General features: G+C 41.7%; 1 protein-coding gene across 48 annotated transcripts in view; it reads right to left on the bottom strand.

Annotated features, from left to right (window-relative positions):
- Positions 1-262: 262 nt before the first annotated feature.
- The window catches only part of MAP2 (microtubule associated protein 2), a 246,983-nt gene continuing 220,058 nt past the window's right edge, over positions 263-27,187 (bottom strand). For 33 of the 48 annotated variants that reach the window (XM_069021825.1, XM_069021827.1, XM_069021826.1 and 30 more), the window contains 7 exons: positions 25,994-26,167; positions 24,414-24,567; positions 21,912-22,255; positions 7,346-7,438; positions 5,783-5,864; positions 5,174-5,286; positions 263-4,523 (listed from right to left, as the gene is read on the bottom strand). In XM_069021825.1, the coding sequence (XP_068877926.1) occupies positions 4,308-4,523; positions 5,174-5,286; positions 5,783-5,864; positions 7,346-7,438; positions 21,912-22,255; positions 24,414-24,567; positions 25,994-26,167 (1,176 nt within the window). In that variant the 3' untranslated portion in view covers positions 263-4,307. The other 15 variants (XM_069021850.1, XM_069021851.1, XM_069021864.1 and 12 more) reach the window with 7 other exon arrangements.

Here is a 27,187-nt window from a genome sequence, read left to right as displayed (position 1 = left end):
CAGGGAAACCAATTCCAATGTCTAATCACCCTCTCTGAGAAGAAATTTGCACCCAGCAGGGAGATACTGACACGCAGAAGAGGACACAAACCATAAAAACCAATCCTTTTGTTTAAAAGTAAAAAAGATTAGCTGAATGGTACAACTGGATCCACTGTGACTGCTCCTGGGCAGACTGAAGGCAGTACTGGGAGGTGCTGGTTGCACAAGGCTTGGATTCAGGAGGAGCTGGATCACAAACACAGGAAGCTAACACATGCAGTTAGATGACAAGCGACTTTATTTTGCAAAACAATCACTATACAGCAACAAATACAATTGCAAATCGGATTGAAAAACATGAACTACCTACCACCAGCCATTCAAGAAATGCCTCTTTTATGGTATCAGGCTCTAAAATTATCAGAAAAAACACAGGTTTGTAACAGCAGACCGTATTCCTTGCTATCCCAGCATACAGCATGTTTACTTGTTGGCTTTTTCTATTTGCTAAAGTTGAAGTGGCTTTTATATGCTTGACTTTTCCCAGTGTGAAACTAATTTACCTTCCTGCAGTGGGAATTACTGGAGTTGCAGAGGGAGTTGCTTTAGCAATCTGACTAGTGAGTGAACTCACAGACACCTAGGCTAGAAATCTACCTGCGCTGATTTTCACAGCAAATGTGATCTACTCTTCAAGGCATTTTGCCTTTGAAGGGACATGTACTTGGGTTTCAAACAGTACTTAGTCCAGCATGGAAAAAACTTCTGCTCATGTGGTAGTCAACACAAGGCTGCCTTTTGACTCCCTTTGAGTCATGTATTTAGGCAAACCTAGATGTGTGAGCAATCATGATGAGGTTACTAATGTACCATAGCAGAGGGCTGAATGAATGATTCCATTTACTGCTGTACAGTGACAATATACATTGCCCTTGTAGGCTCATAATTTCCCTCATCATTATCAGTTTTTCTTTTACTGTTGCTGGACAGAGATTTGCTCAACTTTGATTTCTTTCAGCTTGTGGTTACATAGACACAAAACTCTGCAGATGAGGCAGAGCACTCTTTCATCTCTACAACCCGATGGATTATTAAATTTGGGGTGCTCCCCTAGGTACCCAAACAAAGTTTCACCATTCCTTTTGTCTGGATTATCTCTGCTTTGTTACAGAGTTGGGTCTCAGGCACCCAACAAACCTGCTGGCTCAACATGCCTATGGAAAAGAAACACAACAGATGCAGTTTCCAGGAAGCTGGCTCTATCTTCTTTAGTGGGCATTGCATATTTACAAACTGTTGTTTTTAAAATGAACAGTCTTCTTGAGAAAGTTAAGATTAATATGAGCTTTTCAGTGAACATCTAGAGTCATGTAACATAACTTGGTTTTTTAAAATTATTATTTAAAAGCACAAAACTCTTAATTTCTTTTCATCTAACTCCACAGCATTCTAGGATTATTTCTATGGAAGGATGATAATGATTACAAAGGTCTTTGCTTCAGTCAAGACAAGAAAGCTCATTTTAATGCAAGAAGTAAATGACTTGGTGTGTTACACCACTATAACTTTGGATTCATTATGTGGATTAACTAAGCTTAATTTTCTAGAATAAACAAATTTTAAAAGCAGAATAAAACCACTTGAGTCTCAGGTTAACACTGTTCCCATGAGATGCTGCTCAGCTTCAGAGAGCAGAGGTTCAGTAATACCATAATTTTTTTCCTACACTGGCAAAAGGCATAGGAAAAAAAAACCCACTGCAAGGCTAATTTATACTAATTGATAGCATAATCAGAGCAATGTGATACAAATGCTGTTGGTTTTCCTTTCTGTCTGTTGTTTTTCTGAAAAAATGGAAAGAAGCTTTTAATGCACCTCACTTGACATTGTCTCCATGTGAATTCTTAGGATTACTTTAAGCAAAACTGTAACAAATACAAAGCAGAAATCAGAATTCTCCAATTGCACTTTGGATGGTTCTAAACTCACTGTCCTTGTTATGAAACAACTGACTTACAAACAGTGTTAGGTACTTTATAGTGTGAAAAAGCTTTTTGCAGACCTGAAATGTCATGTGTTCGGCTGTCAGAAGTTCATATTCAGTAAAAGTTTGAGAGATTTAACCACTCTGTTTTGTGTTTGTACTGTTGTAGCAGCTTAGCCAAACCCCACTTTGGTCCACTAAATATTTACTGTCCAATAACTGCATTACTACCCAAATGTAATAATGGGGAATCCTGTACCATTAATTATTAGAATCTCCACAGACATAAAAATCTCTGTGAGTCTTTTCAGACCAAACCCCAACACACATGCACACATAAAACTTAAGAAGTTCAGAAGTTTCCAAAACACATCATTAACCTAATACATACATCAAATGTAGCTCAAATGACAGTGCAAAGTTTAGTTACGAGGTTTCAAAAGGAAAAGATAAAACAAACTGCAAGAATGTAAACTGGTCATTTCTTAATGTCTCATGTACATAGGGCATCAGCAGGTGATTATCTGCTGCTGAGGATCATCCCCATCACCAGTGTTCTCTCAGTGTCAAGTGTTCCCTCAGGTAACTCCACTAGGTTGGTTGTTCATGTATCTCTGCCTTTTATCTTTCATGCACTTTTTTTCTTATACTTTTTATAGTCAATATAATCCCACTTTGCTCAGATTTTAAGATGCCCTATTTAATTGATGAATCACTATGGCAACAGGTCTAGGGAGCTCATTTTTATTTATTCACATATTGTAATTTACTGGCATCTCTGCTATGTTTATCACTGTTATCTGAGTGCCTGAGTGTACATGTGAGACATCACTAAAGGAGTGGAAACAACATCTTAATATTTTTTCTGTGTTTCAACTTTAGCAAAAGAAAAAAAATAAATCAAACATTCATTGTTACTATGGGAATGAAAAATAAGATGAGAGAAGGAAAAGGAAAAGGAAAAGGAAAAGGAAAAGGAAAAGGAAAAGGAAAAGGAAAAGGAAAAGGAAAAGGAAAAGGAAAAGGAAAAGGAAAAGGAAAAGGAAAAGGAAAAGGAAAAGGAAAAGGGAAAGGGAAAGGGAAAGGGAAAGGGAAAGGGAAAGGAAAAGGAAAAGGAAAAGGAACCAACCAAACTATTGCAGATTTTTTAAAAATCCATAGTCTAAACTCAGTCATCTTTGGAGACCCTTTTACAAATGTCTGGACTCCACAAAATCATTCCTTTGTGAAGAGCAGGAGGGAAGGGAAGAGGGAAGGAATCCTTTTTCTAGCATCACAGAGTAGACTTGAATCTGTCACTAAAACAGGGTCACGGCTTTTAGTTGTTACAGAAAGCAACTTCATGCTACAATTTTCATCTTTTTAAAATGTATTCTTATGAATAGGGAAAAACCCCCCTGCTAACATCTACTTTTACATACCTAAAATTGGAACACCAAAGGGTGCAAGAGACACAGATACTGTGAATAAAGAAGTAGAATATTCAAGTATATGAGGAGGGTGTATCACAAATGGCCACAGAGAAATATATATATCTATAATACTGTATCAAATGGATGGAAAGGATGTGAAACTGGTGGTATGCACACAAATCTAGCTGCTTAACCAACTTTCCTAATCAGACACAAGTCTGTTGGGGTATGAGTGCTTGCTTGCAGCAGCTTTTTTACGTCACTTCCCAAAGCATGATTCAAATGTTTTCAGCTAGTATTTTTAGTTATTAGTTAAATAATTTATTGGCTTTTCGGCTATACACTGAAATAATTAACCATGTTCAAAAAAAGTTAATAACTTAATTCAACTTTTGTTCGACTCATTTATACAAAGTAACATTTTTTTTAAATTAAAAGTTGAATTTCCCTATATGCCCTTCCTTCTGTTAAGCAGACTGCCTAATTTAACCTTCAATAACTTACAATGGGCAGGCAACTTTTCTATTTCACCATCTATCAAAAGAATTGTGAAGTGAGCAACTTGGGATATTAACAAGGCTCTTCAGAAATAGGTGGACGGCCTTCAGGCACATGAAAGGTAAAAATGCATTTTATCATGGTACAGTACTCCATGCAAGACAGAGCAGAGCAACAATAATTGTCCAATGTAGCATACTGCTGTATATCCATATAAAGCCAGTGTCTTCCTGTTGTAAATGGAGGTCAGGCCAATTACTGCATCTATGGATTTTTTTTTTCTGTTTTTTTAACTGTATGGTAACTACAAGTCTGGGGATGTAACTTAGTTTTAGACATGGTAAAGAACGAATGTAACACGCTCTGAGCCCATTCCTGCCAAGAGCTCATGCCTAAACATTATTACTTCATACAACGCAAAATGAGCAAATTCATAACCCCTGCTTGGCAAGGGCTGCTGTGACATCTTCAGCGAGGGTTGCAAGCTGGGGGGATTCAAGCAGGTTGATGCTTCCAGAGGACGAGACGTTGCTGAGTCTGCGTGGCGAGGCCATGCTGGACCTGCCCGGTGACTGCGTGATGATCTCAGCCCCATGATCAACACGGGCCTTAGCATGCTCTCTGAAGTTTAGCTTCTGGCTGTCAATCTGCTCCAGGAAAGTAGAGAATTTCACAAATTATACATTCACCAAATTATCTCATTATAGATAATCATTTGGGCATCATTTTGCTTACTTTTAAAAATTATTAGAAGGATTGAAGTTTCTTCACTCCTTAGAAAATTGAAACTGGACATTTTTTCACATTGTTTAATAGCTACTGGCTTACTACGTTACATTCTCTTACCATTTTTGTCTCTGATGGATGCTTTAATGAGAAGTACCATTGTTCCTAGCTGAACAAAGTTCATAAGCATTATATGGGCACTGTGATTTGTTTTCAAAATCTGTATTTTCAAATGTTTGTGGGAGTGATCTTACTTTCAGGATGTTTTCCTTCTGTTTCACAATGGAGTCCTCATCTCAGATCATACCTGTGCTGCCCAACAGTCCCAAACAAGGATTATCTTTAGGGGAAAAGACAGTGCACAAACTACATGACATTTCACTCTCAGCTTAGATGTGGATGCAAGATTGGTCATTCCAAATTTCAAACAAAGTGGTATGTGAGTGTGCTTGAAAGAGGATAGATAGATGTTCCCTACTCAATTCAAAGCCATTACGGAATTCACAGCTCTCGTAATTTCACTGGGCCAGGGGCACAGTGGGAGCAGTTTCTCTGACAGCTGTTCCTTTACCTTGACGTTACCACCACCAGGTACATGGTGGGCATTTTCCAGTGAACCGACTTTAGCCTGAGCTTTTTCTTTGAAATCCAGTTTCACACTCTCAATTTTCACACGCCCACCTCCTACAGAGGAAAAGGAAACACAGATTAAGAAACTGAAATGGTGCAGGAGAAAGTGCGACCTGAAGCACGAGTGCACTCACATTACTTTCCTTTTAGTTCAGATCTTGGTCTTGGAGAAGCACATAATAATGCTCTGCATGTTCAGTAAAATATAAAATTTTCAACATATATTTAAACTGTAAGCAAGTGCTGGAGCCCCACTGGTTTTCATGGGATTTAAGCACATGCATTAGTATTTCACTGACTTCAGTCTGTATTTCAATATTATGCCAGAACACCATCATTTGGCATTATTTTTTATCACCTCTCTAAGCTAGGTGGTCTCATACCTTTATGTCTTTATATATTTAGTTAAGTAGTTTAGTGTATTTTTATTACCAAAAAGTATTTATTTTCTCTTTGACTGTAAAAGAGAACGGTATCATCCATGATTTTGAGTTCATGTAACAGTATTAGGTCTTTGCTTTGTCCCACAACCTGGAAATTCCTACAGTACCTGGTTTGTGGTGAATATTCTTCAGCGAGCCACACTTGGAAGTCACATGACTCAAGTCGATCTTCTTGGTTACAATCTGTACCTGTCAAAAGGGCACACATGCACAAATTACAGTACTGAAGAGAATTAAAAAAAAAAAAAGAAAGCCAAGCCCTGCAGAGAAAGAGTGAGAGACTTCTACAAACCACTGGAAAAGCAGAAATGGTTAGTAGAAAACAGACCATGCCACAAAGGAGGAAACTTTCCACCTAGGGAGATGACAGAGCTGGGTTAAGCTTTACTATTAGCAAAACAAAGAGGAGGATAAAGGAGATCATCTTGTGGGTTCTTTCTAAAATGTTTCTGAGTCTCCTCCTTTCAGAATGGGTCCTCCAAAGCCCCGCACATAGCAGGACCCATCCTGTTTGCTTCTGTCTTGATTATGCATCCTGGCAACTAGGATATTTTGGTGACTGTTTTTTTCTCTACCATCTGTTTTGTATTTTTCTGCATCTAAATATGGTATGCATTTCCTATCAATCCACTATGGAGAGTCTGAGTAATCTACATGTGTACCTTCTGCAGTTGTACCTGAGCAGGTTGGGGTTCAGCCAGCTGGCTCAGTGCTCACTGGAGAGCAGCAGCTCTGGCACCCTCCCTCCTCCTGCTGCCAGCCACCTTGCCATGGCTGTGCTAAACTCAGCCTGGGAACAGCCACAGAGTGACACTCCCGTCTTGCTTGCACTCCCAAATAGCTCCAAGATGTGGCCCACAGCCATATGCATTGAGCTGGCAGGTCCCAAGAGGTCATGGCCCTCCAAGCCAGACAGGAGCTCCAGGGTAACTGCAATGCCACTGGCTTGCTCACCACACCACCACTAACTTACGCTAGCACCGGCGGCTGTATTGAACCTGTCTCGATCAGACGTGCTCATACCATCAGGTCTTCCCATCTGAGGGGTGATCATTTCTGTCAGGACAGTTGTAGCCACCTTAAGGTATTCCAGTGTGCCTGATAAAACCAGCAAGTGTCTGGTCTAACCCTGGGCCACCTCAGTTTCTTATACTCGAATAATGCTGTGACATCAGCACTCAGCATGCTGGCTGATCACACCCTCTTCTCTGAGCTTTCTCTGTCCTTCTGTTTTATTTTTCTTCTTCCCCTCTGCTGAATGCACATAATGGAAAGGTTAGCTGAGGAAGGACTGGTGCACTAGAAAATGCCCAGTGGGGAGGCTGGAGTCTCACTGTGAGCTGCAGTCTCTGGAAATTACTTTCTTGGGATGCCCCCATGGAAGAACGGCACTGAACCATTTTGGCTCACACTGCACTTTCACTTGGGCATTTAGAGATAACCCTTCTTTTATAATTTCCTTTAACTGTCCAAGTTCTGAAAATGTGTTGCGCTCTGTAGGGAAAGATCAAGAGGCCTCCACTGCACACACAGGGCTCACATGACTACCAGACCAAACTCACATGTGAAACAGCAGCAAGAAGGAAAGTAGTGCTCAAAGGAAGGGAGACAGAGGGTTCTGGCTATGTGAGGTGGGAAGTGCCTGTTCACAGGGTGTCCGTACTACTTACATTTCCTCCCCCTGCAGAATGTTTGATGTTATCTCTGGAACCACACCGGGACTGAATATCACTAAAATCGATCTTCTTGTTTAAAATCCTAACCTAAAAGGAATTGGAGGTAACTTACTATATACCGTACACACACTCAGGGTGCAGGACGAGGAAACCAGGGTAATTTTCCTCCTACGGTGACTCCTTCTTCTGACACTTGTATTGAAATGTGAGAAAGTAAATCCTGTCAATCTCTGAGCTTAGTATGTTCACACAGCATCTGTAAATACATTATGCTGCTCTTTTTCTACCTCACAAAGTGGTGGTGAAATACAAAGGGGAAAGTTTTATATTGGGAGGTATGAGAGGTGGCTTTTCCCTGAAAAATTTGAAGAACTCCATGCTTGCCTGTCCTAAGCTCTATTGAGTGATGTTCAGTATTTCTGCTGAACTGGCCACAAGAACATGGGAACCCTCCTTCCCACAGCTCAGCACTGCAGCCTTTGATGCAGAAATCCCAGATCCAGCCAGCACAGACACAGGCTGAAATCCTGAGGTATTCCAACCCTTCTTCTACCATACAGCTGTAACAGCAGCTACATACATAAAACAGCCCTCAGTGTCCTGGGAAAGGGGAGCAACAAAATTACTTAAAACTGTAGTCAGAGCTCTCTACTGCTCTCTCTCTTTATTGTCATCTACTACAGGGCAAGGCAGAAAACAATAGCATCTGGAAACCTAGAGCTGCAATCACTGCATTTCGATTTCTGATGCTGGCCACAGATTTGAGCACAACTACTTTCTAGCAGTACTGTGCTTCTCCCGTGTTTTTCATCTCTTCACACAACAAGATAAGGTATTTGCTTTTCCCTCGATGATGCCAGCCTCCCTTACACATGCCAGGAGTCCACATTTTTGATGTTACCTTAGCCACAGATGTATTGCAGGCATAGGACAGTGCCTGGAGGCAAACTGTCAAGGGCAGGCCATGCTGTCCCTTGCTTGACCCCCATGGCAAAGCAGTTTCTCTACTTAGCAGAACTCAGGTGCCACCAATAATTGTACTCCCAGGGAATGATGTGCAGCTGGATGGCAATTACTAGTGAGCAGGGACAGCTGGGTGCACACCTGACTAACACAGTTTTCAGATTTATTTCTGAGCAAGAGCAGGGGGTTGTGCTTATCAGTAATAGAGTTTTCAGGTGTGTGAGAAGGTGTTTCTTTCTAAGGTTGCACCTGTCTTCTTTGCATCAGAGTGCAGCATATTCTTTCTCTGGGTTAAATATGAAATCTTTAATCAAATGTTACATTGGATTTTATTTTTATGTATTAATATACAATAGGAATTTACACTCTTTCCTGTACATAATGCCACAGAATTTGGGTAACTATCTATGCATTTTGCTAAATGGCACTTACAGATCCTTCACTGACGTATTACTTAGCACAGCCCTGTTGGCTACTGCTGTAGGTAAAGCTACAGTGACTAACCAGTACCTAGATAAGACAGAGGGAAATGCACACTGGGGCTCCTTACTGCAACTTCTCACCACTTTGGGAGCACAAAGCTGCAGCAGAACAGCTGAAGCAGTCAGTGGGAGGAAGTAGAACCCTATGAAATTTCTGCTTCCTGGCTTCAAGTCTCCAAACTGCCCCACGTTCCCTGATAAATCTGAGACAAATCACTCCCTCTGTGCCTCACCTCTCCAGACTAGGAAAAGACGATTTGCCCTCTTACAGGGGCATCAGTTTTGCAGCTTTTGGCTCCTGCAGTGGGGATAACTGCACATTTAGATACTGAGTTGAATCCTCTGGTACTGAGCACCTGGAGTGCACCCTTAACTTAAACCCAGTAAATTCTCAGAAGAAATGTTCAGAGGGTAACTCTTTGCAGCTAATATGAGTAAGTTCTTCACAGCAAGCTGTTTCATGGATCCTTCTTATTACATATAACAACTAAATCAAACTTTTAGAATGTTAAGATTCTTTTAAACTTTCTTTTCAGTTTAAAGCAAAAACCTTGCTTTAACTGATAAAGATTTGTGGTGATGGCATGCTCAGCAATAACAGTGATGACAGCACCAGCAAATCCCACAACTGGTAGGTCACCTACAAAAGGGCATCTTCAATAGTCAAACTGATTTCTATCTTTCCCCCTCCCATCTGCTTATCTGTCCAAGTAAACCAATGTACGCTGAAATATGAAAGCAAATGCCTTTGGAATTTTATGCTTGTGCTTTCTCTCAATATACTGTTTGTTTAAAAATGTACCCCAGAACTATATAAGACACATGTCACATCAATTACAGAAACACACATCAGATGTGCATTCAGATCTGGTTCCCAGAGAGCTTCTGGCCAGACACAACTGGGCAAAACAGAAAGCCTTCCTGGCACTTTCTGAGCACATCTCTCTCAGTGATGGGTCAGCAGCACCTCAGCTATGGCCACAGGGATTCATTTGCTCTGAAAATGCTGATGCAGGCAAGACCTCTGCACTGTGGACTGGGGGCCTGTAGCTTAAAATGGAGCCAAAGGAAGGTGAAAAGTTGAGGCAGTGCCTTTGATCAAGTGCCTAAAGGTTGATTTGCACTCCGAAGTCTGACAGTTTAAGAGTCTCGTGATCCATGGACCTGGCTAGCATATATATAGAGAACCAATCATCTCAATTATCCTCTCTGTCTCACTGGGTGAAATGTGCCCCTGTGCAGCGGGGCCAGCAGGAGACCTATGCATCATTTGTGTCTTATGCTGAGGGCCAGAGAGAGCTGAGTAACGTGGATGCATTCTACTGGTCATCTGGCACAGGGAGGAACTGCACTGATTCAGGTTTTCCCTGATGATCTGTGTCACCCTTTCCTGGGATATGTCAGTATCCCTGGATATATTTATATCATAACTGTCCTCTATAACTCAGTGTTCCACAAATGCATGGAGCTTTGTTTCGTGTAGATTAGGGCTTTAAACTGCTTAATTCATCCATCCTATATACTTCAGCAAGCCCTATCCCCTCTAGCCAGCATTTTGTCCCAAGCTTTCTCCTAGGCCTGCTAGACTGGGCAAACAGGCTAATACACAACCAGACAACTGTTTGTTGTCCCTGATTGTGGGGAGGGGCTGAGTTCACTGCCTTTACTGCAATGACGGTGTTACACTGAGTCTCTGTTTCATATTCTGCCAACAACTATCACTCAGTGTGGAAGGACTGCCTATGTTTCTCACCACTGCTCCCTTGTCAGCACTGGCTGAAGCTGGACAACAAGTTCCAAATGAGTTGAGAAAGGCTGAGATTTGCCAGCCAGCCAGTGTGACTGCAGGAGTGGTTTTGTTTGAGGAATCAGACTGTAAAAAGGAGTGGGGGCTTACCAGAAAGGGACAGGAACCATTTAGGCTAAAGAGAAACTTTGGCTTGCAAACAAAGAATGTAAACTGACTATGAATCATTTAAAGCTGGCATCTGGAGGGAAATCTTTAACTATCAGAGCAGGGAGGCTCTGGAACTGCCTCCCTAGGGAGCACAGCTACAAGAAAATGGTGAACTTTTATGATGGCACTTGATGAAAGGAATTAGATGATGTAGCTGCTGGCAACTGAGACAGCACAAAAACCATGACTCACCAGGAAGGTTCTCTGTGTTCTCAATGTGTAGGTACATCTTGTGTGTGGGTGGAGGTGTGGTAGGGATGCACATATATGCACTTCAATTGTTCTGAAATTTAAATGCAAGATCAAGCCCGCTCATGCTCTCATTTAGGAAAGGGAACATTTTGTTGGTAGCAAAATGAAAGTCTGTGGCAGAAACAGCACTGCCTTCTATTCACACTCTCTAGACATCCCAACAAGATAATGTCCTGACAGAGTCCCTTGTAACCTTTGCTCTGACCCGCCAGTCTGAAGTGGGTACATTCTCTTCTGATGTGATACTGGTTTGCCCAGGTATGCTGGAAAGGGCCTGGAAGTCAGTATTTTGATTAAGATGAAGCTGAGGTTCCTCAGCATTTGTCATAATTATGTGCAATTACACCACAGTGGAAAATTAAAGCCTTACAGACAATGCCATGTTTATTCTACAAAACCATATTGCCCAAGAGATAACTGGCTTCTGTCTGAAGCCCTTGAAGTCTGACAGACCTTCCCCTCACTGTCCTCTGATGATGCCTCAGCAATGGTCCAGAACCAAAGCCCAAGGCAGACTGTGTGCCAACAGGCACACAGTATGGCCTCAATGACTCCCACTGCTTCCTAGCAGGACTAGGAGAGTGCACTCCAACACCACCTATGCTGTTTGGATGCTACCTGTGAGAGCTCTGGGCAATGTGGAGCATTTCTGCATAGCCTGCAAGGAAAACAAGTGCTGAAGGTATTTTTCTCAAAGTTGATTTAGATGAGGCCATATATTGTTCTGCATTCAGCAGAGTTAACTAATTTCCTTCCTACTCCTTCAGAGGCCTGACTGGCAATCAGAACAGCTGGGGTTTGTTGCCCAAGGGCAACATCATCACTACAGCACAGGGAATAGTTTTGGGTTAAGCTGTCTGGCACAACAAGAAGACAGGCTCTGAGACACAATACTTGTGAATGTTCCAGTCAGATATATGCCTCCTGTTAGCAGAAAATGAGTTGGATTTCAAAGACTCTATGTACAACAGTTTGCAGGTCCTCCTCTGCCAGTACTACACCGTGTTTGTGATGAGCAGAAATATGTAGAAAAACTGAAAGGAAGGTAGAGAAATGCCTAAGAGAATTTAGTTCCGTTGTGTTTATCAGTTTAGTTCACTGCTAAAGACATCAATGTCCAAACTCTGCTTATGCAAGAGACAGAATTATATTCCATGGCTGCCTAGAATAATTCAGTTCAGCTGGTTTTCACAAGAGGAAAAGCCCCTAACTTAACATCTGGGCAGAGAGTCCATAACTGGTATATATTGAAACAGATATTTGAAGAATAAAAATTGTGATGCTGATGAAATTACAGGCTCTGAATTTGTTTTTCAAGAAGATGATGGCTTTTGTTCTCCCTGCCTTGCAATTAGGGTCTCTGAGAAGCTCTGCCAAAAACACTGCCTAAAGCATTTAAAAACACTCTAGCTTGGCTCTACTTGCTGTTTGAACATGCTGTGGAGCTGTGACACTGGGAAAAGCTTCCAGACTCCTAACAGCTTATCAAAAAGGGAAGGTTCCTTCTATTTACCACAGCAATTTGACTGAGCTATATCCCGGGAGCTAGACATTATTTCAGTGTTTGATCTCCAAGTTCACAGCTATTTAAGTGAAACAAGAATTGGGTCTTGCACAAGAAGTAAGGTAGCTATTTAAGTGAAACAAGAATTGGTCTTGCACAGGAAGTAAGGTTAAGGTTAAAAACTGATTAGAATCAAGAGAGAGTCCAAGTGCTTCCAAATTCCAAGGACAGATGACACTGGTCTTCATGCTCCTGGCAGAGGCTACAGGGAGAGGAAAGGGAGACGGAGGGTATTTATTTGGCACAGTACAGTCCTTGAAGAGAAAGACTGTGCCTCAGATTTTCCACACCTACAGACAGGGCTTGTGATCATGTTCAGCCTTTGCATTCCTGGAATAAGCGGATACATACACCAGCAAGGCTGTCAGTCCAGAAGCTAGTGAAATTCAAAATAAAAGGCTGTGCTGGACACAGGCAAAATAATGTACTATTCTCACCCTGCTCTTAGTAAAGAGTGAGCAAGGTACAGGCATTTCTGACTTTTAAGAACATACTGAGAGGCAGACACTGAGCAAATAATATTTCTGCCTGAATGTTAAACTGTGAAACAAACAACTGAAAATAGATACTTTCAATGGGAAGTACCAGTGTGGTTACCGGTTAGCCTGTGGTACAAGGCACACAGAGAGGTCTCAGGTAAGACAGTCCCTAGTACCAGAGACTTCTGTCTAGGTTAGGGTGAGAAGAGAAGCCTCTCCCAGAATGCTTTGTTTGGTTATGGTAATGTACCCCAGTTCCACATTTCTGGTTGGCCGTTGGCCACCCCACGCTGTTGCTACCTTATATGTTTCATGTCCTAGAAAGTTCTCCACTCCAGGTTCCCTGGATGGCCTTTGCCCCTCGCCACTCCCCCAGAACTTCCCCACTGGTTCCCATTCCCTAGTCCCGCCTTTGTACTGGCCCTGTGCCCTCAGATCATTGGTCCCTGGCGCTTGCCCCACTCCCGGTACTTAAACCTGGACTCTTCATTGTTCTCTGTCTTCGTCCCTGGAACCATTCACGGTGTGGCTGCAATAAACCTCCGTCCATGGAACCCCAAACAGGGACCCTTCCTGCCTCTTTGCCATCGACCCATATTACTAGAGCTATTTGTGTGTTTGTGCATGCACGCATGTGTGAGTGTGTGGTGGTCCTGCCGAGCGGCTTACAAGACCTTTTTGGAAGAGCAAAACATTTTGGAAGAGCACCTCATGCTCCGGCACAGAAGCCACGGAACTTGGGTTAGCGATATACCAGCAAAAACAGAAATGGTATCTTGTGATCAGCCAAGTCTTGAATCCTTGTGTAGGACAAGTGGCTGATTTACAAGCTTCTTTCCACCTACCTGCACGTAACTGTACTAAAGTAATTAATAAGATGGCCATACTGAGCTAGGCATGTCCCTACCAATAAGGAGGAAAGGCCTATGGAGAAATACTGAGAGGGTCTACATAATTGTGCTAGAAGAACAAAGTGAAATGACCATTTTCCATGCCAAAGAGTTTACAGTCAGAAGACAACAGCTGAATTTAACAGAGAGTTCAAGGAAGTGCAAGATCCCTGTCAGATTAACTGTAGCACATTCTGCTATCACATTTATCACTAAAGCTGGAGAGCTGATCAAAGGAATTGTAAAAAACTATTGAAGATCCACACCCACCAAATAAAAAAATCCTGGGAGTGCACTTAATTCATCTAAAACACAAAATCCTTGGTTTAATACTCCCTTCAACAACAACAACAACCCAACAACAAACAACCTAACAGATTTTGCTAAAATTCAGAGTCCAATACTTAAATTTTAGACACAACAGTTCCTACTCATGGAAAGAGTACTATTAGCTTCAAATATCAAGTGTTGAGCATCAGGTATCAGTTTCTAAATCAGTTTCTGTATCTCTGAAAAGAGATGAGTTTTGAGTCACTATATCTGGAACTTCTTTACTCCAGCATAATGGAGAAAATTAGGTTGTTCAGTCCAAGTTCAAAAATACCTTGCAGTCACCTCTTTATGCAAGCTGGCTTTCCCAACATTCAGCAGATACGTCCCCTAGCATCTCTTTATTGTTCAAATCCAAATTTCCAATATAAAACCTAAGGTTTCTGTTCTTTTCTTTCCTGCCCTTTCCTGTCTAACAAAACAAACTTTTTCTAACATTTCCATGTAAAATGAAACAGCTCTGATCCAGACTACATATTGCCCGAACATTTTTCCCAAAACAACAACCTTTCTCATTTTATTTCTCAAAATCTAGACTAGTTAGATCTCAGCTGGAAACATGTCCTTTGCTGAGCTTGCTGCTGGGATAACTCAGACTTTCACAGGAATTTGCATCCTGGTAATTTCAATCTACTCTAGGGAAAAAAATACAGCTTCTCTCCATACTTATTAATGAGAGAACAACAATGCACAGTATATCATGGCTGGGATTTGACTCTTCTAATATTAGCCAGCTAAGAGTTGGAACTGGTTGCATATGCTGCCAACTGTTGTTGGTGGAAAGATACTGAATCATCCAGAAGTGGTACCTTCAGCCCTAAACTGAACATCTGACTGGCAGAAATCAGGGCACTGCTGCTCACTGCCTCCAAAAAATGGAGAGACATATGGCTACCGCAGTGGGTAGAAGTTTTGTTGGTGGCTAGAGCTCATGAGACTGCTTGGGAGCCTCCTGATTGTGGTTCACCGTTTGCCTCACAGGCAGGGTGCACATTTTACAGATGGGTTAGGTGCTGCAGTGATATTATGCTATCACCGCCATAGAGGAAGTCCTAATTCCCTGCTCCTTTCTAGCAACCAAACACCTTTCCTCAAAAAAGCCCTTCTGAAACTTCCTAGAGGCTGGCAGTGATTGCTTAATTTTTCTAAAATATGTGTCAGGAAGAACATCTAGCTTTTTATCTGGAATAATTCAAGGTTTAACTGTACAGACTGTACTCAGGCAACTTCCTTTGAACAAGTGCAGTCTGAACACAGGAGCTGCAAGATGTTATTTCTGTCCAATCTGCAATTATCAGCCAAAAGTCAAAATTTCATTAACTTAAATAGGTTTGAGCTCTGACAGAGTTTTGAAAGTGTACCTGAAACTCCTAATTTCTCTTCACATTTGTAGATCTGCAATTAACAAATGGTGAATCCGTTTCTAATTTTCAGTGCTGAACAAATCCCTTCAAATATCTTGCAAATCCCCAAATCTGGGAATGTACAAAGAAAACAAAAGCAGACTGACAGAGATTAATTTATTTTACAGTTTTGAATTGTTGAGTTGACAAATGCACAAACTTATTCCAATGAGTGCAGCCAACAATGTGGAAACAATTGCCTCCCAGTCTCAGCTACATCATGCAGCAACAGCCATGCTGCACGTCAATCCCCACCTCCCTGTACAGCTGCCTCATGTGCCTCTGGCTAGGGAAGGCACCAAGTTTGGCCCTTATAAGCTCATTTATGTTCATCACTGGCCTGTGCAGGAACATCCCCTTAACTTGGGCCTAAGTAGTTTTGACTCAACTATGTTGCAGATCAGAATGGACTGGAGAAAAAGCACATGATGGGCTGGAAGGAGAGTGGGATCCAGCAACAGCTCAGACTGCACTTTTTGTGAAACCTTGCTCTCCATCATTCTTCTGGACACTCTTCAGCAGCCATTGCACCAACAGTATATAACTTATAGACTTTCAGATTTTGTGCAGTCATGAATGTTCATAAAGTGCACAGACATGTGAAACAGCAAAAAGAGGAGGAATGATAAGATGCCACCTCAAGGGAAACTTAACTGAGAATTTTGACCTGCCTTTCTCCAGGAGTTGCTCAGCTCTGGTGCACCAACCAGACCTGTCTGTGTCCGTACTGACTGCACCCTGGCACGCTGTCACTGAGGCAGGGAACTGTTCTCTGCAGACGGGGTTGTAAATTGTGATGGGGGTCTGAGGCATGTGTTGGGGATGGAATCTCTCCTGCCATCCTGATGCCTTTTCACTGGTCCTAAAATCATGAACCAGACACAGTTAGGGTGATGAAAAGGGGTTACCTTTATAAGGATCCTTAGGTGCACAATTCGTCAAGAGGAAAACACCAAAGATGCACACACAGCATAATGTGTATACAATTTTTATAGGTTTTGCAAATTAGCATATCCCCAATTAGAAGCATAGTTGGTGAGGTAATCCCCCCAGTTCAACTCCTTTTCTAATTCCCCCTCCTCTAGATAGGGACTAAACTATTTATAAAAATATGTCTTGAAGAGCTGGTCTCAGCCTTGGTTCCCAGGAAGAACCAAGATAGGATAGGAGCCTCGGACCCCCAGCTTGGAACCTTTGGAATGTGTTTTGTCTGCTTATTGGGTAGGGTAAGGAAAAGTACTGGAGCCAGGCTACAAATACAATAATAGGCTACAGAGCTACAAATATATGTGTAAATAATACAGAGAATATATAAAAGAAGACAAGGCAAAAAAAATCAATTTGGTATCAATGCACACTGATTTCGAAGGTAACAAAAGACACCCATTCAAGCCTACTCCTCTGCCCACCTCTGAGATGTCCTCCCAGTGTCAGTCTATTTTATCATCTAACACAGATGCCTATTTTCCTTGCAAGCATTCCTGTGGTTTTTGGAAAGCATCTACTGAATAGTGGTGTCATCAATTTGTTCAGATTTTCTGACCCGTTACTAACTGCACTTTGTTTTTTACAGTTTAGGGAAGATGGTAAAGGTCTTCCATAATCCTCATAAAAAACTTCAAGGAACATTTCATTCTTCAGCATGGCTTCGGTATTTCATTTTTCTATGTGTCATCTTACTTCCTTCAAGGTGCCTGGCTGTCACTGTAATTAGTGGCATTTTAAAGCTTATACATGTAATTCTAGTCTGTGCAGCTCCATTCACTTTGATGAAGCTCTGCTGTGTCACATCCACTGAAGTTCTTGCCCATGGCTTAGATTTTAGGTATACATTTTAAGAGAAAATCAAAAGAAATCTAGGTTAGTTTTATCCTTGGTTGCTGGCCTATGATGCATTATAAATACTCTGCCTTGACAGGAATGAAAAGACTCAATTAGTGCACTTCTGTACTCTGATATGGTACCAACCACATTCATAGACAGAATTTCAAAAAGAAAACCAAAAATCGGAACCAAAAAAACGCAACAAAAAAATCAGTCTTGGCATCTGAAACAGATTTCCAACCCCTTCTCCCAGCTCTTCATGCTTCCTTTGGGCTGTCTGAGAAATAACAGATGCAAATGGGTTACTTTTGAAAGCACAGCATTTCCTCCACAGCTGATGCAGTGTGAAAATCCATCTGAAGCCCAGTAGACATACCCATAAGCAAGTTGCCTCTGAGCTTTGCCAATAATGATATATTTCACCACACTGTAGCATAAAGAGCAAACCAGACAACTACCTACTGTCTGCATCACAGAGCAGAGAAGCCCCTCATTTCTCCCCACTGCAGAATACCAATTAAACATATCTCAAGCCATCTCTTCCTAGCAGGAGCTTAATGCAGTGCAAAGTTAACTTGTTTCTTCCCCTAAAAGCATTTTCTTCACACACCACACTCACACAACCCCCATTCAGGTGGAATGGTTTCTCCCCTTTTCTTTGTTTCTGTGTATGGCAAGTCAGAGCTGAAGTAAAATCAGTCTGCTGTCTGATGAGCTTTTGATAAAATTCCAAGCTGAAGCACTGCACTTCTTGATTTATTTAGAATTCAGACATCCACAAGAGCTTCTTCAGTTTTGCACCCCAGCCTCTGGCAGTTTCAAAGTGCAGCTTTCTCTAGAACAGATCGAAGAGAAGTCCTTGTGCCAGGTTTAAATATATGTCTGGAAAAAGGATACTTTGTCTCCAAATTACACTTTTGGGCTGCATATCTGTATTCCTTTAGCGATTTGCATGTTATGTTTATGTGCTTGCCCAGATATATGCTGGGTTTTTCTCTGCTTGTTTTTCCTGTGGCTATTGCTATCAGCACTTCCAGTTCACATTATAAAGCAGGTTTCTGTTTGTTTCATGTATCATCACTAAATGCAAATAGCAGATAACAGTTCATTTCAGCCAGGGTAATATTGCTACCAGACATTAAAGAACTGAGTAGACACAAGGAAATGAAATTAGCTTTCATGTGTTGCTCTCACAGACCCTATAAAATTCAACTGTAGAAACTGGAAAAGATTTATCCCAAAACCTCGTCTAGACTGAGCAACTATGGCATAAAGGAGACATAAATGAAAAATTCAGTGAGCTTCTCTTTGCCCAACCTCCAGCTCAGTGGCCACATACCACTGGAACTAAAAAATGCTTTAGCTTCAGTGACATTTTGTTCACCCAGCAGATTTCCCCTGTGATGCCCACAGCAGTGAAATGCCAGCTGCTGTGCCATCCTTCACTGCTCAGCAAAGACTTTGAGCAGCTCTTTAGAGCTGCTAAGGAAATTTAGCTCTCTAGTGTCTACAAAGACACCAAAAATGGTGTCTACAAAGAAATACAATTTGCTGTGGCCCCCTGGTCTTCTATAATTGTTAACACTCCAGAGAGAGTAACAAAGAGGAGGAGGACAGGCTGCCGTGGTGCTGATTTTGGGCCCTAAGTCCAACAGCTGGGCCTATATGAGGAATGCTGATCCAGAAGCACAGTCTGAACTTGTGTTGCTGGGGCCCATGCACACCATGACCATCTGCTACATGGTATGTCAAACGGAGTGGAGCTCCCATGCAAAATAATCACACCTGTCAAAATAAAGGCAGAAGTACCTTTGCTGAGGCATTATATTCTTGACTTTATGAGTAAATGGCTACTGTCCAAATCCTGGAAAGTACTGAATGTGTTAATTTACCATGAAAACAGGATCAACACCTTAGAGATATCTTACTGTTTAAAATATGAGCCTGTTCTTTTTCTCTGGAAGACCTACAGCAGGCACAGGGCTGCCATGTTAAGTTTTGATCCAATTAATTATTTTTTTCTGGGGCAGCATTAGGCAAACCTCACTATTCTCTAAGTTCCACCATCAATTCCAACACTCATACACACACACACATACACACACATATATATATATATGTATATATGTAAATATCTGATCTGGAAACACTGTGTAACCCAGCTTTCTGGAAAGTCCTGTTTTCAGGACAACCGAATGGGGAATGTGTTATTCACCCTGATGTCCTGTCCCTGGAGGCAGTTGAGAAATGAACCCTTCATACAGCACTCACATTGCCTTTGCTGTAGTAGTAAAGTAAGTAAAGGAAGTAAAAGGGAGCTGAAGGCTCTGGGTGTTTTTGCCATAGGGTTCTGTCTAGAATCAATACAAAATACACAGGTACTCCTTACAAAAAATACATCAACATAATTGTTTACACACACAAGACTTGAGTTGTCCATATTTTTAGCATAAATGTTGGTAAGCTGTATTTTTTTCCTCCTTCAGCTTCTTTGTTGCTAAATCACAGAGTATCTGTCAGGTTATTATTGGTTTTATACCTCCTTAAACATTAACTGAATGGATGGCTTCCTCCTGTAAGCTAGAACAGTTCTTCCAAATGGAAAGAAAAAGAAATTGCTTGGACATAAGTTTGGCTTTTAATGCCATCTGTGTTAGCATTTCTGCATTGCTCAAAAATGAGGGAAGACTATTCCAGCTCTGGCTTTGGCTCTGCTTGGTAGAATATCAAGCAGAGGCTCTGAAGAGGAAGGTATAAGCACCATACCTCAGCAAGATTTATGGTACTTCCTATCTGACTTTCCCTCAGTCTCCAAAAGCTTCTGCTTAGCATGAACGCCTCCATTTTTACCGCCCCTTCCAAAATTTGGTGAGTTCCCTCTGTAATTAACAGGGGATTTCAGCAAGGCCAAGTGCAAGGTCCTTCACGTGGGTCAGGGTAATCCCAAGCACAAATACAGGCTGAATGGAGAATGGATTGAGAGCAGCCCTGCCGAGAAGGACTTGAGATGCTAGGATGAGAAGGATGAGAAGGATGAGAAGGATGAGAGCTAGACATGAGCCGGCCATGTACACCTGCATCCCTGAAACCAACCATGTCCTGGGCTGCATCCAAAGAAGAGTAATCTGCAGGTGGAGAAGGGGATTCTGCCCCTCTGCTCTCATGATACCCCCCTGGAGTACTGCATCCCCAATACAGGAAGGACATGGACGTGCTGGAACAAGTCCAGAGGAGGGCTGTGAAGATGCTCAGAGGGCTGGAGCACCTCTGCTACAAAGACAGACTGAGAGAGTTGAGATTGTTCTGCCTGGAGTAGAAAAGGCTCTGGGGAGACCTTAGAGCCCCTTCCAGTGCCTAAACGGCTTCCAAGAGAGCTGGAGAGGGACTTTGGACAAAGGCCTGGAGTCACAGGACAAGGTGGAATGGCTTCAAGCTGCCAGAAGGCAGGGTTAGATGGGATATTGGGAAGATATTCTTAATTGTAAGGGTGGTGAGGCACTGACACAGATTGCCCAGAGAAGTGGCTGATGCCCCATCCCTGGTAGTGTTCAAGGCCACATGGGAGCGGGGTAGAATTTGATGATCTTTAGGGTCACCTTCAACCCAAAGCATTCTGAGATCCTTTGATTTTGCCATCCTACACACAGGTTCAGTCTTTAGCTGAATGCAATCCTTATGAAAATGTGCTTGGTTGCATAACTGCAAGGTATGAAATTACCTCTTTTTTCAGCTTTTAATCACATCAAGATGTCACTGAATTCTTGTTCTTTCAATGAGAATAGAAAATCCTGATATGCCTTACAACACATTTTTATGTGTGTTAGACTTCAATACACCCTCCAGTTCACACAGTTTAAGCCCTGTTCTGGCTTATTTGAACCCAGGAGCCAGAAAACCAGTTAAGTCTAATATCTACCCCCTTCCCCCATCTTTACCGTGGGGTGCATTTATGAAGTTGGAGGCTGCAACCCTCATTAACTTCATCCAATACAATGCACGTCATATAAAATGGCACAGGAAAAGGCAAAGTGCTGTGTGATCCCGCTTACATATACGTGGGTTGATTTTCAACTAGTGTTAATTAAACAACCATCTTATTTTTTTGTACTGATAAAGACTAAGTAAGCAGCAACTGCTGAGACTCAGGCAGAAACATATCTATGGCATGGACTGCAAACTCCTGTTTGAAATTTTTTAATGTATCTCAATTAGGCACTGTTAGTTTTCATATGGCAAGATAGTTTCTGAAGATTGTCCTTGTCCTTGCCATTTAACATCACTTAAACAAGCAAGGGATTTGGAGAACAGAAGCAGCTTTAAAGGCAACTCAAAACGGCTCCTATCCTATGCCTATCACAAAGGTGCACACATAAGACTAAATAACATATGGATGAACATAAAGGATGGAATCCTTACCTGCCCTCCTTTAGGCTGGTATTTGATATTATCCGTTGACCCAATTTTGGACCTGACATTCTTGAGGTCAGGTAGAGGCTGATTAATAACTCGTAGCTGCTTTGGAGTGGCTGGAGATTTAGGAGGAGTGCGAATTATGGCAACTTTTTTCTCAGTAGGTACCAGTATTGCAGATTTGGGGGTCCCAGGAGTGTGGGGAGTTCTGGAGTAACTGGGTGTCCCTGGAGTGCCTGGGGTACGAGAGGCATAGCTTGGTGGTGTCCCTGGAGTGATGGCAGTGGAGCCAGGAGTAGTGGGGGTAGAAGTTCCACTTTTTCCCGTTCTGCTACGAATTGGCTCTGATCCTACATTCAAGAAAAAAAACAGCTTTAGAGCCACAGAAGTACAGCTCTTCCTCCCTTTGTACCACCAAAACTGCATCCCTGCGTACCAAGTGAGACACAGCTCTTAAGATGGCAGTGCTACTGCTGGAACAGCAGGCTGAATGTGTCTGTGTCTTACTTTGCTAAACAACCTGCCAGGAATTACCTTGCCATGAGAAGTCAAGCTATTGCCCCCACAGTGACTGAGCTCTCCATTCTGTAACACAGGAGTGCTTCCCACAATACCTATGCTTCCTGCAAAGCTGGCTAAACAAGGCACATCATCACATTTATTTCCATTTTGGGGAAAGGATGAGAAGCATCCTTGGAATCCAACCTTTGGGACTTGATCCAACCAATTTCAGTGGATCTGGGCAATAAACTAGAAAGCAGTAAAAATTCTGATAATATTCCTGAAACGAAAGGCTGTGCGTGCCTGGCTGATGCTGTTTCTCATACCACTGCCAGTAAACTGCAGATAAACCCCAGGTGGGCATTCAGCTGGAGCACAAGCTATAGCTCTGTTGTGTACGTGAGTAGATGTCCTCACATTCAATTGCTATTTTTCATTAGTTCAGTGAAAGAAAGCCATTAGCAGAGGCAACCTTGATACAAAGTCACATTCTGCTTACAGCTGCATGCAAGTTAAAAAAACCCAACTGTATCATTTTGTAGCAGCTCCATTCAGTGTTTATGGCACTGCCAGTCCTTTTCACGGAACACAAGGATCAGTTTAGCTGTGCTTTCTACAGCCAGCTCTGCTCCTGACTCTCTGACTCTCAAACATAAAAAAACAGAAGCTGAGATATCTCCAAAGTAAAATTTTGCTGAGAATACTCATGGAGAGAAAGACGAAAGCAATTCTCAAAACCTGGGAACCCTAATGCTGAATAGGTGCATGTATGTTTTCACTCTTCAAATGTTCAGAAATTATAAATCCAGTAGGCCTCTCTAAAGAATCCAGTGGGACCAAACGAATTCTTATTTAAAGTATTTGCTAATAATTCTGTTTGTGCAATGATGGTGGCCCAAACCCAATGCACTCCTGCCTCTGGGGTTCAGGAGACACTCTTTGCTGTACATGATTCATTAGGCAGACTGAACATATACCACTCACCTCCTGATGCCTTGTTCATTTCCCTGAACAGGTATCTTTCTTTCCAAACCCTAAAGCTTCTCTACCATCTGAGACAGAAAGGGAATTATTTTATTCCCACCTCTTTGCAGGTCTGGTATATTTATTTTTCATTCCTCAGCCCTTCACCACACTCTCAAATGCTTAATGGTCTCTCACTCCTGATCAGGAGAATGGACTGGCTACTGTGGCAGCTGGAGGTCATTCTGCTTTCAAAAGGTCTCTGTTTCACCTTTGGAGCATCACCTATGAAATTCAAGGACTTTTTTTGCAGAATTTAATAATCTACTTTCCTTAAGCTGTCTTAAAAAGGGCTGAGATTGGTTTCTAAAGAGAAGACAGTCCTACTGGAAAGCAGGAAACCACACATGGGTTCTAAGGCCTGGCTAAAAGTTCTGGGGTTATTTAGTAAATAGTCTTTGTCCTGTAATTTATTTTGGCTTGTGATTTGATGACTTTGGTCCTCATAAAAGGAACTTAGCTGGTTCACTATCTTAACTGCCCTCAGTGAGTCACTCAGCTAGCTAACATCTCAATTCTCAGCAGAGATTTTACCCTATGATTAGAGCACAGGGAGATAATTACTAGGAAACAGCAAATTAATGACTGTAACCATCAGGTTCACTTTTCCAAGATCCATCAGAATATTTCAGGTTGCCTATTTCAGTTTTGACTCATTATTTCTTGCTGCTGTTTGTAAATGCTCTGTGTTAAATACCTCACCCAGCTCTGAGCTCCCTGCAAAGGCATTTTCTAATATCAGTAATTAGTCTGGGCAGCAGTCCTGGCTCTGGCCACTGCAGGTGCATCTTGTCCCTGGTATCAGGCACTTGGCATATATACAAAACCAGTCTGTGGGCTCTAATTTCCAACACCACACCCCAGACCCACTCCTCTGTGTCTAAGGTAGGGACACGTGATGCTATGCAATGTGACAAATCCAGTGAGGATGGAGACAACCACAGCAGTAGGAGAAGGTTAATACGCAAGAAAAAGACAACATACGGGTGGTCCGTCGTACTGAAGAGGAAAGAGAAGTTGTGAGCGAGAGGGAGTTCTCCTCTCTGTCTCGGTCTCCTGATACACCTCGTCGAGGAGGAAGAATAGAGGAAGGTCTTGGTAGAGATGAACGCTTCTCAGGGCTCTTGCTTACTCCATCCTAACAGCACAATAACAAAGGAAGGTTTAGTTTTCGAAACTCACTCTTTGGGCTATGATTTCCTGTATCTATACACAGAGGAGAAAACCTTATCCTATGGCCCAGTTTGCTCCTCACACAGGAACCTGAGGGGATCAGTCACCTTCCATGCTCTGCTTTAGCTTCCTGGTTCTTCTGTACTGCATCAAAACATCTTCTGATGACTATCCCAAGACACATAGGGATATTCTTGGATCTAAATATGGCTGGATCCCACAGCTGGCTCTTAAGGAAAAAGGCGAGGTTTTCTAGTGCAAGTTGGAAGTAAAAACTCTCTTGAACTCAAGTGTGAAATTCCCATGTGAATTTACCTGCAAAGTAACTGCACTACTGATGTCCAGAATACACCATACACTAGATTGGTAGGTGTCGCGTGATTTTTGCATAATCAAACACTAACTTGTAAATTTCTTAGGGAGATAAATTTTTAGCTACAGAGTTCTTTTGTTGTTGCTGTTGTTGCTTTGGGATTTTTTCCCTCCCTGGAGTGTAGGATTATAAATCCTGTTGTTTTAATTCCCTGTATAATAAAATGTTTACTTTTTGAAATCAGTGCATACCTTCTCTTTACCTGAGTAAAGTAAACCTCTCTTTGCCATTAAGGCAAAGGTCATGTATGTTAGAATATTTTTGAGCTTATGGGATGTGCAGCCAAAGACACACCAGAATAAGCAGACATTCTTCCTAAAGACAAATGATGATGGTCCCAACCAGTAAAAGACATAGCAAGTATAGCATTAAAGAAAAAATGTAAGTCAATGGCAAAACCAATTTTTAAATGGGGACAGTCAACTCAGCATAATGTAGATTTGAAACGCAAGTGAAATGTAAACACAGAGAAGCTGCAATGAACTGCCAAACATTTTTAAATATATACTGTAACTTCTTCACAAAGTCCTATGCGTTGACTAAATTTGGTTCCTTGAACATTTGGATTCTGCCCTATTCTATCACCTACTCCTGGTGATTAGAATTGTACTCTCCTACACTGGAGACTGAATTTGATTTCAAAGAATATTAACAGGTCAAAAATAACATTTTTTTAAACTTGGAAGGCATATTAGTCCTGCTGTTCTTTACCACTTAACACCTTGCAAATGGCTGTAACTTCTTGGCAGTTAATGAAGTAGCATCCATATGATCAACAGAAAGAAAATATGTCTTTCTAGCTATAACTTATTTCACTTACATTTCCTCTGGAGTATCTCCATTTTTATCCATTTTGTAGCACAGATCTTGTAGCCTGCTAATCAGTATTCCTGCCACTGGATGTAAGTAATCCCACAAGAGCTTTGCAGAGAATTACTCAGATTCAGAGAGTAGATAATGTGTTTCATGGAGTTCACCTGTGCATCTCTAACTCTCTTAACCAACTCTGCTACCTTACCTTAGCGTCTGATTTTGAGTCTCTTGGGCCTGCAGAGGAGGGCCGAACAAAATAACTGTCTGTATTGAGAAAAGTGGCCCTTTTAGTGGTTAATGAGCAAGCTGAGCTGGGTCTTGGAGGAAGCAATGACTTTGCTCTAGACTTTGAGGCAGGAATCTTTGACAAAGAGGCAGTCTAGTCATGAGAAAACAAACAAAACACAACATGAAGCTGGACAAAAGGAAAATACATGCAACGTGGACCAAAAAAAAAAAAAAAGCCAAGCTATGAATTAATACTTTTCCTGTGTCTGGTAATGGTCTCTGCAGATCTGAAAATCATGGAAGTTTCAGTTTTGTGTTGTTTGACTGAAACCACCTAGGCCTGGACAGAGTTACTGATTCTAGGAAGTGCCTTTTTCTACAGATGCTACTTTGGTCTTGTGTTAATAGGAAAAAACTGGTGCCAGCTGGGGCATTTAACTGGTACAACTGCTGGTTGGCTGCATTAGAAACAAGTGCAAAGCTACAGGAGTACCAAGAGATCCCAGTACTTTAAAGTTGAAATATATCCCTCCAGGCTAAAATCAAGAATAAAAGTGGAAATCTTAGAAGCCATGTTATACCAGTATTCCCACAACAGCAGAAGGATAAGACAGTATTACTTCTTTTGCCATTGTGTACAGACAAAATCCCTAACACACTCTAGATACTGCTCTGTGCATTTGGTGTCACTCCACAGAAATTCATAAATTTATATTGACTGTATGGAGTCCTGGGTTGAGGAAAGCCATATATGGTTGAAAGGCTGACACAGTATGTTATTGTGAACAAATACTTGTTTGATACTGAATAACGACAATATCCCATTGAAAGAACAATTAAACACCAACAGGACAGACAGAAAATCTTTGTTAATACTTAGGAGCATGTTACTGCTTTACAAAAAGGAATCTCCTGGAAACAGAATAGGGCTACTTACTTAAGAAACACTTTTTTCTTCCACAGGTGTAACTGATACTACAAAGAACAATGGCAAAGGAGTTACCTTGGTAGTCCTGATTATCTCTGTAGTCATACTAGCATGGAATTACACATAGGAATAATCCCAATGGGCCTGTCATTCTGGGATTTGTACTGAACTTTAGCCATAGAAAACTTGGCATTTGATCTCAATCAATCCCCTAGACTTCCTCAATGCTCAGAAAAGGTGCAT

Source organism: Aphelocoma coerulescens, chromosome 7 (assembly GCF_041296385.1).
Source record: "Aphelocoma coerulescens isolate FSJ_1873_10779 chromosome 7, UR_Acoe_1.0, whole genome shotgun sequence".
Lineage (NCBI taxonomy): Eukaryota > Metazoa > Chordata > Aves > Passeriformes > Corvidae > Aphelocoma > Aphelocoma coerulescens.
This window is presented reverse-complemented; position numbering and strand designations above follow the sequence as displayed.